The 18,230-nt window shown below is 43.6% G+C and overlaps 1 protein-coding gene across 10 annotated transcripts in view; it reads left to right on the top strand.

The window, feature by feature from the left end:
• TRIM9 (tripartite motif containing 9) overlaps nt 1-18,230 on the top strand; it is a 104,241-nt gene that overhangs the window by 42,339 nt on the left and 43,672 nt on the right. For all 10 annotated transcript variants that reach the window (XM_036843874.1, XM_036843879.1, XM_036843875.1 and 7 more), the window contains exons 2-3: nt 11,745-11,840; nt 14,478-14,600. In XM_036843874.1, the coding sequence (XP_036699769.1) occupies nt 11,745-11,840; nt 14,478-14,600 (219 nt within the window). The remainder of the gene's footprint in view (nt 1-11,744; nt 11,841-14,477; nt 14,601-18,230) is intronic.

Raw genomic sequence — 18,230 nt, 5'->3', positions numbered from 1 at the left:
CAGGGATTGAACCTGGTCACCCTGATAATGGTGGCTGAGCCCTGCTCTCAGTGACACTACCAAGGCACAGGTGCTCCCTTGGAGTGAACATTCATTAATGCTGCTTAATGGTGTAGATGCCACAAATGTGGCTTTTATTCCTCCCAAGGTGTCACAAAAGCTGAAGAATAGATGGTATGCCACCTCTTGTATTTGTTTCCCAGTAAAGTTTAAAGGAAACTTGTGACTTTAATCTCAGTTACAGGATTGCTTAGCTGTGAGCTATTCTTTGATGTTATGAAAAATACTTTTAAAAGAGTTAGAGACCACTGTATCTTGCCATGCAACTCATAACTTAATACTGGAAAAAAAGACACTGAAATTATTGAATGTTCAGAACATAAGAAGAGTCTGCCAGAGCCATCCTGATGTGAGCACTTAAGTGCAAAAAAGCCTCTGCTTTCTTTTATGATCTGGCCACCATTGTGATTTACCTTTGAAAGTATATTAGAGTTGGGAAGGATTCTATTCTGGGTCTAGGAGGTGCAGGATAGGGAGAAGGGAAAAAAGTATTGCTGGTTTTCCAAGTTCCATCTAAGAACAGTATTTCTAGTAGGAACAACGTTATAAAGAGTATGTGGGTTTCCTACCTCATCCAAATAATCATATTTTTAACTGTAATATATTTTCACAAATTATTTCTCCTCATTAATATCTAGATAAATTATAAATTCAGTTTCAATTTCCAGTTTGATCCAAGGGTTATTTAGAATGGTATTTTTTATCTTCTGAGAGATACATTAAGCGAAGCATTTGGGGTACTTTAGTGGGAAAGGAGAATCAAAGTTATTAGTTAATTTTGACTCACTAATGGACAAATGTAGGTTTACATGGGATGAAGATGGGAAGGTAGCAGCTTGCAAATGGGAAAGCATAGCAAAACATCCAAATTAATTGGTGAGTGGGATTAAGATATTAAAAGAAATCTGATAAAGCCACACATTTTTTAAAAAGGAAAAATGGATTATAACAAAGAGAAATATAAACAATATTGATGGAATACAGTCAACTATATCAATTAATACAATAAGTGTAAATAGCCCAAGTTTCCCTATGATAATGAAAAAAAATCAGATTGAGTTAAAAACAAATGTAGTTTTAAAATGAAAGATGAGGGCTTCCCTGGTGGCGCAGTGGTTGAGAATCTGCCTGCCAATGCAGGGTACACGGTTCGAGCCCTGGTCTGGGAAGATCCCACATGCCGCGGAGCAACTGGGCCCGTGAGCCACAATTACTGAGTCTGCGTGTCTGGAGCCTGTGCTCCGTAACAAGAGAGGCCGCGATAGTGAGAGGCCCGCGCACCGCGATGAAGAGTGGCCCCCGCTTGCCGCAACTGGGGAAAGCCCTCGCACAGAAACAAAGACCCAACACAGCCATAAATAAATAAAAATAAATAAATTTAAAAAACAAAAAAACACAGAGGCCCCCCATCACTGCTCAACCATTGTTTAAAAAAAAAAAAAAAAATGAAAGATGAGCAAAGTTTTACAAGAGAGACAGGAGGGTATATATATAGTAGTATCATATGAAATTGAATTCAAGGCCAAAAGAACTAAGTGAAACATAGAAGGATAAGATCTAGTGTTAAAAGGTATAAAGAAGATATAACAAAGAAGAAAGCCACAGATACAGAAAGCAAAAACTCCTAAAAATAAAGGAGAACATGATCCTTGTGGGAAATTTGATATCTATTTGGTTTAGAAAATTATAAGTCAAGTAGACAGATAATGAACAAAAATATAAAGTATCTTAATAACCCAATTAACAAGTTCAAGTATGTTTACAAATATGTTACAAAGGTTTATATTATGCATATCATCTTTATATTATACATATCCTGTCCTGTAAGAAGAGAGTATATTCATCTCTTATGCCCGTTACATGTTTACCAGAAGCTATCGTGTACTTGTATCTGTCCACAAAATAATGATTATAAATTCAAAAGAGTAGAGATTTTGTGAACCAGACTTTCTGACCATAATCTACTAAAACTAGCAACCTATGACTTCACTTCCTCTCCAACAGGCAACCTGAATTTTCCAGATCTCTTTCCAGTTTTTGACCCCTAAGGTAAGCAAACACGTGTGGTGAGGCCAGCCTTGTCTGGTCATCAGCAGTGGGAAGAAACTAGTTTCTGTAATTAAACACTTAGGTAGCACCCCATGGACGAGAACCTCTTCTAAGGGCTTCACAAATAATACCAGTGAGAACTTATACCTTAACTAGGAAAAGATCAATAAGAAGCTTTTGAAAAAAACCCACCCACCCACGCTGGTAATTTTAAAATGCAAATTTTAAAAATGAGGTTCCATTCTTTGCCTATCAGATTACAAAGATAGATACAAATTATAATATTTAGAGTGAGATATACAGACAATAATACTTGCCTATATATTACCTTCAGCAGGAGTGTAAATTAGATGATTATTTAGAGGGACATTTTGATAACAATATTTTTAAAACCCTCTAACTATGAAAGTTTGCTGATCAAGCAATTTCATTTTTGGAAATGGGAATAATCAAGAATGTGTCCAAATATTTCCTACATGAATTTCATTTTAGCTCTTTGCAACAAGATGGAAACAAACTAAATATCCTAAAATAGGAGATTATTTAAATAAATTATGATGCACCTGCACAGTGGGTTACCCTACAGTTTATTGGTGAATAGCACAGATTCTGGCCGCAGACTTCCTAGGTTTGAATCTCTGCTCTGCTTCTTAACAACTGTATGACTTTGGACCACTTAACCTCCCTTGCCTTCAATCTCTCACCTATAAAAAATATGAATAATAATAGTCACCACCTTTGCTGGGTTATTTTGTGAAAAAAGATGAGTTAATATGTGTAAAGCTTTGTGAGAAGTGTCTGCCATGTAGTAAATGTTATCAAAGTGTTACATAGCTATTATATAGTCAGATAGGTAGTCAGCGTACTTAGTCAGATGGAAAAATATTTATAGCATATTAAATGAAAAGGTCAGATTTCAAGACATCAATAAGTATATGACATGATCCCAATTTTGTTGATATACACTATATGGAGACATATATAATTGACTATAAGTGTATACAAAATTTCAAAAGATAAACATCAAGGGTTCATTATCAAGGCTATTAGTAGTATGTCTCTGGTGAGATTGAGGATTTTCTTTTTTTCTTCTAAGTCTCTTTATTCTCTGATTTTTCTGAAATGAGCATGTTCTGCCTTTGAAATAAGGTGGGGAAAGTTTTTTCTTAAAACAAATAAAAAGTCTTGCTCTTGCCAATTCTCCTCACTGGAAACTTGAAGGGATGAGTAAGAAGTCATTCCCATTTTGAGCACTGAAAACTTGAGTCTCTGAAAAAACACAAAGCATTTCTATATGAAAAATAGTTCAGTGATGTTTTACCTTTTCATGTATATTTCTAAGATCATGTTTTAAACTATTTCGTGAAAAGTCCTTATTTTAGAACTGAGAGTTTCTATCTGAGGTATTTAAATACTATTAAGAACTGAAAATTTATAGATCTTAAATCTGTTTTGCTTGTCTTAAAACAATTCCCTGGCAGTAGCAGACAAAGCAGAATACTGTAATACCACCTGGAAGAACATGATGGACCAGTGCAGATGTGAAGGCAGCCAGGGGGATCCACAGAGAAAATAGCTTTCTGGAAAATCACTCAGAGCCTGCGGGTTGGGGCCCTAGAATTCTCCTAGGAGAAAAGGAAACACACACACAAAGGAGATCTATCCTGTAGACCATTTCCAGGATGTAAAATCCAATATTTGCACGAAGGCTTAGCCCAAGGAAGGCATATTTCTGATTCTCGGCTGTAAATACTTAGTAACTGCCTAACAACACACATGTGGTGGCTTAGAATATCCACAGAAAGACGTGCTCTGCCTTGGGCAGAGTGGTGTTGACCTTACAGCCTGTGTGCCTGCCACTTTATTAAAGTTTCAAGCCTTCAATCACAACAGTTTCTGCATGAATTCTTTCACAGCTTGCAGCACTCTAAGCAAAAGCCATAGAGACATGGAAAATCAATTTCCACCAAGAAACTATGAACATTGGGGTGAGGCAACAGTTATTTTGCTTTGTGATGAGGTAAAAAGTGGCTCCTCTATTTCATTGCTGAAAAAACCTTCAGTGTTGATTTGCATCTCCATTTTGAGTGTTTTCTGTCTAAGACAGAGAAAGATCTGAAGTTTGGTGGATAAAGGCTGTGCAGAGAACCTCTGGAATCAAACTCTGGCCAGAACTGGCTATGTCTTACTAGGAAAGCAGATACTTCTCATTTTCCCTGAGAAGTGGAGAAGCTACATTTCTGTTGTTAGTTGTTAGAATATTCCAGCTTTCTTCTGCTTTATTAGAGAGCCTATGGGAGAGAACTTTTAAAGGGGACATTATTAAGCTCAGAATGGTGGAAGTTTCAATGAAATGATGGTTCCTTGAGGTAAGAGATTATGTCTACTTTCTTTATTATTGTTTTCCTGGCATGAATCACTGTGCCTGGTCTATGGTAAAAATGGAAGGTTGATTAAATTAATAAATCATGAAGAGAAAGTTATAATTGCTATCTGTATTAGTCAGTTTTGCTGCAGTAACAAACAACCCCCAAAATCTCAGTGGCTTGTAAACCAAAGGTTTATTTCTTGCTCATATTATGTCATAGGAAGTAGTCTGAAGTTCCATTATACATGTCTTCTTTCTAAGGGCCACAGCCACCATGTGGGATATGCCCTGTGGCATACTGACCTGACTTATACCAGCCCACAGCTCAAAAGAGTTGATGGTGCACATCTCTCCCCAACTCTGTTCAGTGATGCCTTGTTGGTGGCCTAAAATTAACTATGTATTTACACCATGGGAATTGGCAAACACTGAAAATCAAAATTTGTTTGTTTCTTGTTTTTGTTTTTTGAGAGCCAGTTTATCAATACACCCCTGGATCTGTATGACAAAGAGGAAGAGCAAAAGAGCTGACAGAAAATCACAAGGCCTCTTTAAGCTAAAGCAAATCACATGGCCAAGGGTGACAATGGGGCAGGAACACATGTTCCATCTACAGGAGGTCCTCCAAGTCCTGTGGCAAAGATGGGGAGGGAACAAACAATTGTAAATACTACAATATACCCAACTGTCTAGATAATTGTAATTGACCAAACCCCACATTGGGACATGTGGTATGACAAAGTGTTTTAATGATTTATGTATGTATATTTTAACATAATTCTCATTGTAAAAACAATACTACTAATTAAATGCTTACAGTAAGCCATGTATTGTATAGAACTTTATATAGTACATAATCCTCACCACAGTACTATGATACAGGTACTGTTATTATCCACGTGTTGCAGATGAGGAAACTGAAGCCTAGAAAATTGTTTTTTTAGATAGGGTCCCCTGGACACAGATTCAGAGAGTTGAATAGGGATGGTTAGTTGCTCAGTGGTCTCCATAGATCCACCTCCAAGGAAGTGAGAAGGCCAGGATTGAGCAGAGGGAGGAGTTGACCTGCAGGAGACTCAGCCAGTCCTGCAGGGAGTTCTGGAGCTGGGATGACCCTTCAGGGTTATTCTCAAAACAAGGTAAGGGGGTCCCAGCCGGTCCCTATCCATGGGACACCCCTGGAAGGGGGCATAGCCTTGAGCAACCCAGTTTGCTATGGCCAAGAGCAATTCCTAGTGTAATTTATCAACAGCAGATAGTCCCAGCTGGAAGAAGGATGCAGCAGCCTTGAAAGGGAACCTGGGCAGAGCACCACAGAATGCACTGTGGTTAGGTGATATGTCCAGGGCCACACAGCTAGTAAAAGGCTAGGATTGAAACCCACATCCACCTGCAAAGGAGGCAAGAGTATACAGTGGAGAAAAGACAGTCTCTTCAATATGTGGTGCTGGGAAAACTAGACAGATACATGTAAAAGGGTGAAATTAGAACATTATCTAACACCATATACAAAAATAAACTCAAAATGGATTAAAGACCTAAATGTAAGGCCAGATACTATAAAACTCATAGAGGAAAACATAGACAGACAGACACTTTAAGGGAGACTAGGGTCATCCTAGGGATGCAGTCTTGAGCTATTAGAAACTATGTTAGTGTTTGTTCAAGTCTTTGTAGGCCAAAATTGAGGCCTATAAAGTAAACAGGAGGGCTCAGAGGAGCCTGGCTAGATAGAGTTTGGTCAAGGAGAGACTCTTTGTCACAACCAATTAGCAATAAGCAGCAGCTTAGTGGACCAGTGCCCTACCCTTAAGACCCCTGTGATACAAGCCTCATCCAAAGCCAAGAGCCTCCCCATACACCACTGATGAGATAGCTCATACACACACAGTCACATACTCTCACACACTCTATACTCACATTCACACTCACATATACACTCACACTCACATTTACATACAATCACACGTAGGCTTTCGCACACACATATGCATACACACTCACATACACTGCCTCGCACACACATATGCATACACACTCACATACACAGCCTCGCACACACATGTTCTCACATTCACAGTCACACACACACACACGCACTTGCCCCTGGACTGTGTGTTTCCATTCCTAGGCTCAGCTACTCAGTTTGTAGATTGCAGCCTGTTCACTGCCCCAGCCCTGCTGTTAGATAAGAGACAAGGTGGCAGCTCCAAGCAGGCCAGCCTCTGAGGCCTCCCACCCATCTAACTACCGTGAGCTGGGGCTGGGATAGATCCGGGATCTCCCACCAACAGAGAGACCAGAGGAAAGAGCCCTTCGTGGAGGGAGGAAAGATACAGGCAGGAACTGACGTTCTAACTGGAAGGAGAATCAGGCCCCTTGGGTAGCTCAGCTTGGAGGCTCCCCGGGTTCTACTCACTCTTCTCTTCCTTGATCTCATTCCACACTCAGCCCAGTCCCTGCCCGAGATCTCAGGTCACTAGGTGATAAAGCCAGTACTGGACCCCAAACTAAAGCTTCTGGCCCTCTCCCATGAGACCCTTCTCTTTGACAGGGGTCCTTTTTAAAGTCACTAAAAAAGCTTCAAGAAGGAAAAAAGTTGACCATGTCATAGGGTAACCAGTCTTGCTGTGGTTTACATGTAAGCTGACTGTTAAGCATAATCAAATTCCCTAATAATCATAATCCCCTCCTCAACTCACATTCTTTAGTTTTACGTGCTCTCACGGGTTGTTTTTGTTTCTTCCTCTGTGGGTGAGGAAAGAACTCTCTTCTCAGGAGGCTGGAGCAAAGAGCACAGCTTTGGAATCAGACTAGGGTTTGTGTTCTGGCTCTTCCATGAACCAGTGAGTGGTAAAACCTTAACTCAGGAGTATCCACACCTTTGAGCCTCTGCAAAATGTCAGGGAGGTGATTGGGGTTAAATAGGACACCTGATAAAAGCACCCATCAGAGTTCGTGGCTCATAAGAAATGACCAATATGTTGACACCGTTTGAATTTCTTGTTTTTACTTTTTAATTATATAATGTCAGTAATGTAGTGAGACTCAAAATTCAGTATTTCTTCAAGAAAAGTTGTTATTCTCCCGGGAGGCGGGGGGTGGGGGGGGTGGGGGGGGTGGTTCCTTCTGAATCGCATTGCATCGATCCTCACTTTTCTCCTGTGTTTTGTGGTGACCTCGGTATCTGGCAAAGAGGTGGCGTGGGCCACAGTCCCAAGTGGGGTGCACTATGTCAGAGCTGCCCAGGGTGGCAGCAAAGTCGTTTTCGGGGCCATCAAGGTGCCTTTGCATATTTGCCGCCTCACCTATTTTGTACCAATTCTTGGTTGACCGTTTTTGACCCATCTCGTGCTTATAACTTCAGATCCCAGACAGCCAGGAAGCTTCCTTTCATTTGTTCCGATTTGTCTCCATCCAGTATTTGTAGTAAATTGAGGGGGGGAAATGACAGAAGAATAATGTTCATGGCAGGGAAAGGAAAGAAGACGCGACCTTCTGTCTGGGAAAGCTTGGTCTCTGGGAGGATGCACTGAATTCGTTACTGGTTTCCTGAGCCTAAATAATAGTGGTTCTGAAACATCCTCCACAGGGGCTTCCAGACTGAGCTCTGCATACACTCCTTTGGGAGGCTAGGGGAGCCAGCCAGGGTAGAAGCTGGAGGGGAAAAAGCCCGGGAGAAAGAAGGGAGGAAGTGGAGTTCTTTGTTTCTCTCCTTCAAGCTCCAAACAACGTGCCATCTTTCTGGGCAATCTTGGTTATTCCGAGCATTCTCTGAGCTCTGGACTGGAAATGTGTCAGTGCTACTTTGGCTACATCATTTTCCCACTCCCATTCACTTTCTGATCATGACATCTTTTCAAAAGTAAATTGGAAAACAAATATCCAAGAAATCAGGATGTCATTGCTTAGGCATTATAAACAGCTTCTAATGGCTACAGGTACAGCCAAAGATGCCGAAATGAAAACACATACTAAATATTTTCATCTTCAGTGTTCTGGTATAAATTTACAGGGCTGCTCTGTGGTCCTGAATACAGAACATCTCTGTTAGCATAGGGCAGGAATTTAAATGCTTCTGGGAAATAAAATCAATCAAAAATAATGTTCTTCTACATCAGATGTGGCTTATAAATGTAATCGAAAGACTGTCCTATAAAAACAATGCACATATAAATCCTTACAAGAAGAGCATTGTCTAGTGATAGATCGTTTCCAGGATTTTTCATTGTCTCCTGCTCTGTTTCCACAAGGTGGCAAATCTTAAGAGAAAGGTTTCTAGATCTTTATCTTATAATGCAGTTGTTTATCAAATACCAGAACAATCATTAGCCAGGTAGAAGGCCTGAACATAGACACAAAGGGAGGAAATCTGCAAATAAATTGAGTTTTGCAGTTTATGTACTGCTTTACCGTATAAAATCCAGGGAGTGGTTGAGGCCAGCACTCTTTTTCTACTATAGTATAATTTTCTTCTAAGTATATAGCAGCACCTGGTCAACAATTCTTATTGGGTGTCAGGTCTGACTTACATTATACACACACATTTAGTTGCAAGGCTGGACTGTAAGAAATCAGGTAGCTCCAGTTCTGTGCAGCTGAATGAATTTGACTTCTCTACTCAAACCTCCAAATGTGGTTACTAGGCATGGGTTACAATAAAAGGGGGAAGAAAACTGTGGTAGCCCAGCAAACTCTGACTCATTTAGAAGGAGAGAGAATATGAGTTCTAAAGTCACAAGACAAACTTTTTCCTTTAGAATATGATTCCCATTCTATTGCTCACTCTTCCAAATAAGACTCTCTTTACCTTCTTCATCCCTTGGGCTCCTGAAAAAGTTCTTGAGAAAACTTTTACCCCAAGTTATAGTGCAGCTGGGACCCAGTAATAAATCATTGAGTAGTCCTTTCAGCAACTGTAGGCTCACTTTTTACTTTTTCTTCCTGGGCTGCATCGGTTTAGACTCCCAAAGTTTGAGTACCTTGATCAAAGTACAAGTGATGAAGGGTATCCTCCAAAAGATCCTGTGCCAGGAACCTGCCTGTGAATCCCACTCCAGTCAGTTCGCAGGTGTTTGTGGGCAGGAAGGAAGAGGGGAGTAAGAGTTAATAACAGCCGACATTTATTAGCATGCACCATGTGCCAGCAGGGTTCTGGACTTTAGACACAGTATCTCATGCGATGCCCACAGCACCCAAGAATCGTAGTGTTCTTCTCATTTATGGATGAGGTAAAACTATGTGTAAGATATGAACAGCCGGTAACTGGCAGCATTTATGAATTTGGAATAGTCCCCCTAACCACTATCCTTTATTAGCAGGAGCCTTCACGCTGATGAATGCCTTAAGCCTTCACAATAATCCAACTACAAAATATCATTATTCCCACTTTTTCCATTGGAGTAACTCAGGCAGAGGTCACTTTCTCAAGGTCACGCTTAGGAAGGGACAGAGCCAGAATCTGAACCCTTCCAAAGCCTGTGCTCTTCCTGCCCCCCGACAGTGCTCGCACCAAGCCTGTGGCGTGCACACTTTTAAAGAGATTCAGGGGGGCTTCCCTGGTGGCGCAGTGGTTGAGAATCTGCCTGCTAATGCAGGAGACACGGGTTCGAGCCCTGGTCCGGGAAGATCCCACATGCCACGGAGCAACTAGGCCTGTGAGCCACAACTACTGAGCCTGCGTGTCTGGAGCCTGTGCCCCGCAACAAGAGAGGCCGCGATAGTGAGAGGCCCGCGCACCGCGATGAAGAGTGGCCCCCGCTTGCCACAACTAGAGAAAGCCCTCGCACAGAAACGAAGACCCAACACAGCCATAAATAAATTAATTAATTAATTAATTAAAATGAATAATAATTTTAAAAAAAGAGATTCAGTGCCTGACTGGGTATTTAATAATGCAAATATAAGTGAAAAACAACCATAGGACCAAGAGATATAATTTTAAGATTCTGCCCTTTAACTGAAAGGACAGAGTGGATGAGGCACTGTGTTGGAAAGGAGGAGAAAGGGCTTTAGTGTTCAAAGGAGGTGTTGTGGGGAAAGGCAGCGTGTCTCTGTAATTTATAGGAGGGATGGAAGGACTTGCCCAGTCTGCCAGGAGCAGGAATTTTGTACCAAGTACAGTGGTAATGGCTGCAAGTAACGGTAAACTCCAGTACAGGGATTAAACTCAGAGGTAATTTTCCCCCCACCGTAACCAGAAGTTTGGTGGTAGGAGACTTCAAGTGTTGGTTCAGATGCTCAAAGATGCCATTGGAACCCAGGCACTTTCTCCTTTCACTGTCCTCCCTTACCACGTTGGCCTTCTCTTCTTGAGAGTCACAAGGCATCTGCCATAAAGTCAGCAGCAAAAGGGAAAAGCTTGCACCAGCCACAGTGGTCCCATGTTAGCAGAAAAGCAGAATCTTTCTCAGACCCCTCCAGCCCCCAGCCAACTTCCACTTAGGTCTCGTCAATCAGCAACAGAGATTGGGAGCCCCTGTGCAGGATGTTTCAGAACCACTATTATTTAGGCTCAGGAAACCGGTAACGAATTCAGTCCATCCTCCCAGAGACCAAGTGCCACCCCCCAGCAGCAAGTACTTACCTGGACACCTGGCCCCCCCAGCAGAACTGCATCCGTATGTGGACGGGGCGGTGTGGAAAGTCAGAAGAGAGTGCACCTTGCTTTAGGAGGCTAGTGTGGCGAGGAGCTGGGGCAACAGAGCTGCACTTGAGAGAAGGACGAAGACGCTGATGAGGAAGAACATCATCCTGCCCTCTGTATCTGTCGTTACGTTTAAGTGACCCCAGAGCATCACACGAGCTCTCACCCTTTCCTCCCTCATCCTGTTCTTAACTCTCTTCATTCTTTCTGCCCTAATCCCAGATCAGTAGCACATGGAGCTAAATAATATTGATAAGTATCAGATCACCTGACTCACTGTTTTTTTTTAATTTAAAATTAAATAAATTATTGCTGAATTAATTAAGTAATTAATGAGACGAGGAACTTCCAGGCAGATATCAGCTGGGAAGGGCCTTTGACTGCGATGGCCAGAAGTTTTCACCTTCTCAGAAGGGACAGTCCTCAGGGGCCTCTGGAAGGAGTCGGGATGCTGTTATTACCAGCATCCTCGAGTACAGATGTTGGCTCAGTGGCCCAGCTCAGACAAGAGGAATCTGAGGAGGGCGAGGGCTCCTGGGTCTTGGATGAAAGCCACCCTGTGTGGCCTTGCGGCTGCCTCCTGTGATGAGAGCTCCATGGTTTCCTTCTTTGTCTCTGCAGAGCCAGCTCTCCCAGGCGCTGAACGGGCTGTCGGACAGGGCCAAGGAAGCCAAGGAGTTCCTGGTGCAGCTGCGCAACATGGTCCAGCAGATCCAGGTATTGGCAGCACCGGAGGCAGAAAGCACGCCCCGCGGGTTAAGATGTAACTGTGGGGCGGGCGGGTGGGGAGGGGTTGTCTGTCTCTTTTATTTTTATGTTTTGTGGGAAATTTCGTATGTATTTTTTTCCTGATCTTTCTCTTCTAATACATACGAACACCCATACAGGCCAACTTCAAATATACCCCTTCTCAAGGTGGTTACGTTTCCCCAACAGGCCAAAGACACAACCCCTTTTTCCAACTGGTTCCCATCTTCCACACTGAGCTCCTAATTCTCTGCTGCTGTGCAAAGAAAGATACCTATTTCTTTGTGGATGCAGTCATTATTGTTGAGTTTTTTTAATTCTATAGGTTCCCAAAGCACCTTGCAATCATTATATCTTATCTAACGGTAGCAAACAGGTCACATTTTCTTTTTTTCTTCCTTCTTTCCTTCCTTCCTATCCCATAATAATGCTTCTCCTCTACTTAGATACTTAAATGTTTTTCAACCGTGATCCCCTGACAGCTATAATTTGCACAGTGACCAACAGATCAGCTGACATTTGAGAGCTTGTGAGCTCTCTACTATAGCTGAAGGGGAGAAGCCAGAAATTGCATGAGATGCTAAAATAATGACCTTCTTCACTGTTTACTGTTCTTATGTTTTGAGGTTTGCCTCACAGAAATAACCTGAGCTCTGGCCTCCAGTAGATTGGCTTTCTGAGTTAATATTTAACCTATGTCAAGGCAGAAATGGCTTTTTAAATGTAAGCCTGGCTTCCAGAGCATCTCACACTGATTTCTTTGCCTTTAGTTGGCGTGCAGGCCCATGTTAAAACTTTTTATTCCCTAACAACCTAACAGTTGTACACTTCCTTCTGTTTTCCAAAGCAGTGGAGTTTATCAGTTGGTCCCTTCTTTGCTTTTGCTGGCATAAAGTGTGCAGCCCCAAGCTTGCCTCTGCCCCTCACTTCTTCATCAGAGCAAAGCTTTCTTTCTGCTTTAAATCAGAGCCTGTATGAAGACAGCCGCCCCCTCCCTACCAATATTACCCTGCTCGGGACATAGAGAGCTCTTCAATGATGTTTTCCAGGAGAGTTCTGTGAGAGCTCAAAAGCAATTGCCATGAACACCAAAACTTAACATTTGTAGAAGTCATTGCTGAAGCAATTACAAATGCACGCCTTATACAGGCGTGTATAAGACCTTGCATTTGAGACAGTGACTTAATACCTGTCCATAGATCCTTATATTAAGAGACACAGTTCTTGGGGCTTCCCTGGTGGCGCAGTGGTTGAGAGTCTGCCTGCCAATGCAGGGGGCACGGATTCGAGCCCTGGTCTGGGAAGATCCCACATGCCGCGGAGCAACTGGGCCCGTGAACCACAACTACTGAGCCTGCGCGTCTGGAGCCTGTGCTCCGCAACAAGAGAGGCCGTGATAGTGAGAGGCCCGCGCACCGCGATGAAGAGTGGCCCCCGCTCGCCGCAACTAGAGAAAGCCCTCGCACAGAAACGAAGACCCAACACAGCCAAAAATTTAAAAATTAAATAAATAAATAAAATTTTAAATACAATAAAATAAATGCATAGTTTCAGAGCCAAGAATATATATATATAAAAAAAAGAGAGACACAGTTCTTGATGACTTTGGGAATAAATTAAAATTTGATAGGCTAAGATGTTCCTTCCTTTCCAGCCCCCCAAATTTTACTCAGTTTACTCAGTTGACTGCTATTTTTTCAATACTATTACTGTGTATGTGACGAGTATTCAGCTTTCATTTGCTGTAAATTACAATTGTTTTCCAGATTATGGTTTGAGAATCAGAATTACATATGTAACTTATTGAAAGGGTTACCTTTAATGAATGCTTATAATTTAGGGAGCGAATTGCTTAAAAGAAATGTCTATAGCATGTACAGATTTAAATCACGTAAAAAATTTTAGCTCCAGCATTCAATTTAAACGTCATGGGAAAGCTACAATCCATTTAGAACATGCTTACTGTTCCCCACAAGCTGGTTGGTTCACATCTGATTTTTACAGCAGGCTGATGCCTGTTACGTATACCAGTTATTCTTCACTGCCTACATGCACTCATGACTTGCTTTTTTAATGAAAGGAGCAAGTGCTTTTGCCCATGATTATTCTGTTGTCATTGGATTATTGTTTCATATCGAAGACGATTGCCATCCGCTTTCTTCTTTGTCCCCCTGGATTCGATGATTCTTTCTCCCTCATGCCTCAACAATACCCCATTCCCCCAGCAACCAGCCTTTCTGAATGCCACCTTCCACCGTGCACAGCTGGGCACATGCCAGCCCTCAAAAGGATTCATGTTCAACTCTACAAACTAAAACTTTATTTTACTTGGTACAAGTCAAACTGTGGAGATGATTTCCTTCTGATAAGAATAAATGTATTAAGTAACATTTATTCCTTTGAATCTAAATTTAAAGTGAAACACCACCACTGTGGAATAAAATTTATTCCATTATTTGTAAAAAGCAAATGTGCACTGTGGACGGGGCTCCTCTTCCTTCCCTTCAGCAGAGATTTCCGCCCCCCGAGTGGACAGGGGTTCTGCTATCTCTGGCAGCCCCAGGTGCCCAGGCACCTGGCGGCTGAGAGCTGTGCTGTCTCACTCAGGAGAACAGCGTGGAGTTTGAGGCCTGCCTGGTAGCTCAGTGTGACGCCCTCATCGACGCCCTCAACAGGAGGAAAGCCCAGCTGCTTGCCCGTGTCAACAAGGAGCACGAGCACAAGCTAAAGGTGAGTGCCGCGCCCTGGGGGAAGCAGAAGGCCAGCAAGCCAGGTTCCCAGGGTGTGGCAGGCAGACGTCCGCCCACAGCCTTGGATGGCCAGTAGCCCGGCCGGGGAGAAGCACACACGTCCCTTCGTTCACCACTCACTCCCTCCCTCCTTTGCATCACCGATACTCATTGAGGGATTTCTCTGGACCAGGAATTGCTCTGGGTACAGACGTAATAAATAAATAAAAATTCCTGCCCTCCTGGGGCTTATATTCTACCAGAAGGGATAAACAGGAAGCAAGATAAGTAAGTAAAATATGCAGTATGTTAGTAAAAAGTGCTAAGAAAAACTAAGGAAAAATGGATGGGGAATACGAAGGATGGGGGTTGAAATTTTAGACAGAGTGGCCAGACAACCATGCAGAGGCAAATGTATTTTTGGATTGGGAAATGGAATCTGTACTTTCCAGAAAACAAACAAGATTTGTCTTAACTTCTGAAGCAAACTAGGCAACTGAACAGCTGTACAGACTTTGGTCATCACACGGTAGAATCAATTGATTACAAGTCTGGGGCCCTATTGACAGGAGGACTGATCTTCCTGGAGACATCTGATACCCCATCTACTGCCCCCTTGGAGCAGGGCAACGACACGTGAGAACAGGCTGGATAGACGTAGACGGGCAGCGCCCAGCCGAAGGAAGCAAGAAGTAGGCCATCAGGAGAGGGCCACGTGCATGGCCAGTAGCCTCAGGGTGGCTACCAGAGGGTGGTGGGTGGGCAGTGTGCCATGTTGGCCTGGCATTGGGGTGGAGGGAGAAGTGAGGTCTGACCATTGGTCCTCTGTTGGGGTCAGGCAGTCAGCATCAGGGAGCTTCAGTATTGGGCAACAGTGAGTGGACACAGCCTCGGGGGAGCTGGCGTCTGGTGAGCAGCCCAGGAAGTGGCAGATATCCCCAGCAGGCTTGGAACAGGCTTTAGTCCCTGAAGAACCAAAGGAGGTCCCATTTCTAAAAGAGTGGGGTTCCAGTAGGAGAGCCAAGGGAGAGTTTCAAAATGAAGAACTAAGACAACAGAGCTTACAAGATTTGGGGCCAAAGCTTGGTGGCAGGGAAGCTTCAAGCAGGGCCAGCGCCCAGTTCATGGTTACTAGAAACAAGGCAAGAAACTCGTTGCCTGCTGGGGCACGAGACCTCAGCAAGACCTGCAGCAAGACGGCAATGCTGAGCCCTGAGCAGCGGAGTCACCGTCCTTAATCTGTGCCCAACACACACCAGCACCCAGGGCCCAGGGGACTCTGCTGTGAACATGGGGAGCTGGGCAGCATGAAAAGAGAAACATTTCCCCAGGGAAGCTTAACAGGTCTCTCCAAAGTTGAAGGAAACCCCAACTCTGTCTTCTTCCTTAAGGTTCCCTCCTCTGCTACCCACCTGCAGCTCCTCAAAACACATTTAGATCCACATACCCGCTTCTTCCTTCCCCAAAGCCAGGGCAGTGATGTGGCTGGAGTATAAACCTTTCTCCCCTGCCTTTGTGACTTACCCACCTGTCACTCTGAAGGTGCCTGTGACATGGAGGCTGAGCTGTGACAACAGGGTCCAAGCCAGAAAGGGCCTGTGAGGGCTGTGCCCTACGATAAAGTTGGCCGGCCTGACCTCACTGGTGCTGTATCAGGGCCATGTCCCTTTGAGTGTTCCCGATGTGACACAGAAGAGCAATTGCATCAAGGAGAGGCACAGCAGATTCTTTGTTAAAGAAAATTGCAGGTCTCGAAGTTGGAATCTGAACCAGGAGTTAGGAGAGAAAAGTGCCCGGGGATTGAATGTTCAGAGAGCCTCAGTCTGTTGGCTTGGACAGCAAACCAAGGCTGGGGATCTTACCGCTTCTTCCAGAGAGGCCATTGCTGTTTCGGGGTGGTGGGCCTAACTGGAAGACCCTCTCAGTTTCATCTTAGAATGGACACAAGCCCCTGAGGGGCACCACACCAACCCCAGCCCTGTGGCACCTTCTCAGTGAACTGCAGGTGATGAAGAGAGCCCTGGGTTTTCCTCGGGAGACACCCACACTGACCCGTGTCGTGCATGACTCACAAAGTGCTGACTGAGGGCGAGTTTTACTTAGATGACTTTCTCTAGCTCCTCAGTTTCCAGGCTCCTGTCCCTTAGTGTCTGTGATCAAGGTTTTTGCTTTTGACTTTTGTAAAGGGCCACTGGACTGTGTGTGTTTCATGGTAACATATGCAGTCATTCCTAAAATGTGCGGGAGACAAGTGTGGGTGTATTAAAGATGCTGTTTTTTTACCCAGAAAGTTCTCTGAAGGTTGTACTATGTGGATGTTAATCTTATACATTTAGCTGCAACAACCTGGGAAATGGGTTTAAATCCATAAGCATTTTCATCCAAGATAATTTAGGCCTAAATGAAAATTTCTTCTGGAGTCACCATTTTTTATCTGAATTAAAATCTAGAAGTGCTGTGAAATGTGATTCTTTAGTTACCCAGGAGCAACACAGAATGAGCATCCTTGATGACCAAGCCCTGGCTTTCATAACAGCAATAGCTAACGTTCGCAGATACTTTCTTTGAGGCAGCACTATACAAACTGTGTTACAGGGATCAACTCCTCTATTCCTCACAACAACTCTGCAGGGTCATTATTACTATTATCCACATTCTAGAGATGAGGAAACCATGGCACCATGATATTAAGAACTGGTCCAAGGATCCAGAATTCCAGTCCTGGTAACCTGGCTTCAGAACCCAGAATCTGGACCGTGGCCCCCTACTGCCTCTGGCTGGTAGTACAATGCAGAGAGAAAGCATACGGGGATTTACCTAATCCGTTCACCAATCAGCCAGCACCTACCTAAGGCACACCTGCTAGGAGCTGAGTGCTGGGCACAGGGACAGGGGGAGGGGGACACAAAGGTGACTCAGGATTATGGGGCTTACAGTCCTGTGGATGAGATCAGTCACACCCACAGATGATTCCAATGCAGGTAGAAAGTGAGTTTCCAGGAGAAGGTGGCCCATGTCGTTAGACTTGTGAGGAGGGCAAAGTTACTTCCAGCTAAAAGGGTCACAGAGCGCCTCATGGAAAAGCTGGCATTGGAGGAGCCCAAATTCTGGGAGGCGTGTGTTGATGGCAACTTGCATTCTTGCCTGCAGGGATGGGCCAAGCTGTGCGGGAGGAAGAGGGTGATCCGCAGAGTGCACCCTGGTCTTGCTGCATCCAGTTCATCATGAGGACCGATGGATGCTTTCTGTGTCCATCTCCTGCTCTAACACTACTAAAAACATTATCACTATAGCCCTTCCTTTTAGCACCCTTCGGAAACCCAGAACTTTTATTGTTATAGTGGAACTTAAAATGTCATTTGAACCACATAGAGTAATAGAGTATCTAAAATAAAACCACAGCTGTCTTCGGATAATGAGCTGGACAGCTGGGATTTTCCCTCTAATAGTGGACCAGCCGTTTTAATATGTAGCCATAAAATTTTAACTTTTTCCTTAATGGACGTCTCTTTTGTGAAACATTGCAGACACTTTCCTGGCATCTTTAAACAGAACACTGGGAACAGTTTGTGTTAAGTCATAGGGTGATGATAGTGGCAACTCCGGGTTTTCTATACGGGAGAGATGTAAG

This window comes from Balaenoptera musculus, chromosome 2 (assembly GCF_009873245.2).
Source record: "Balaenoptera musculus isolate JJ_BM4_2016_0621 chromosome 2, mBalMus1.pri.v3, whole genome shotgun sequence".
NCBI classification, from domain to species: Eukaryota; Metazoa; Chordata; class Mammalia; order Artiodactyla; family Balaenopteridae; genus Balaenoptera; species Balaenoptera musculus.
The sequence above is the reverse complement of the archived record's forward strand: the minus strand, read 5'-3'. Positions and strand labels throughout refer to the sequence as shown.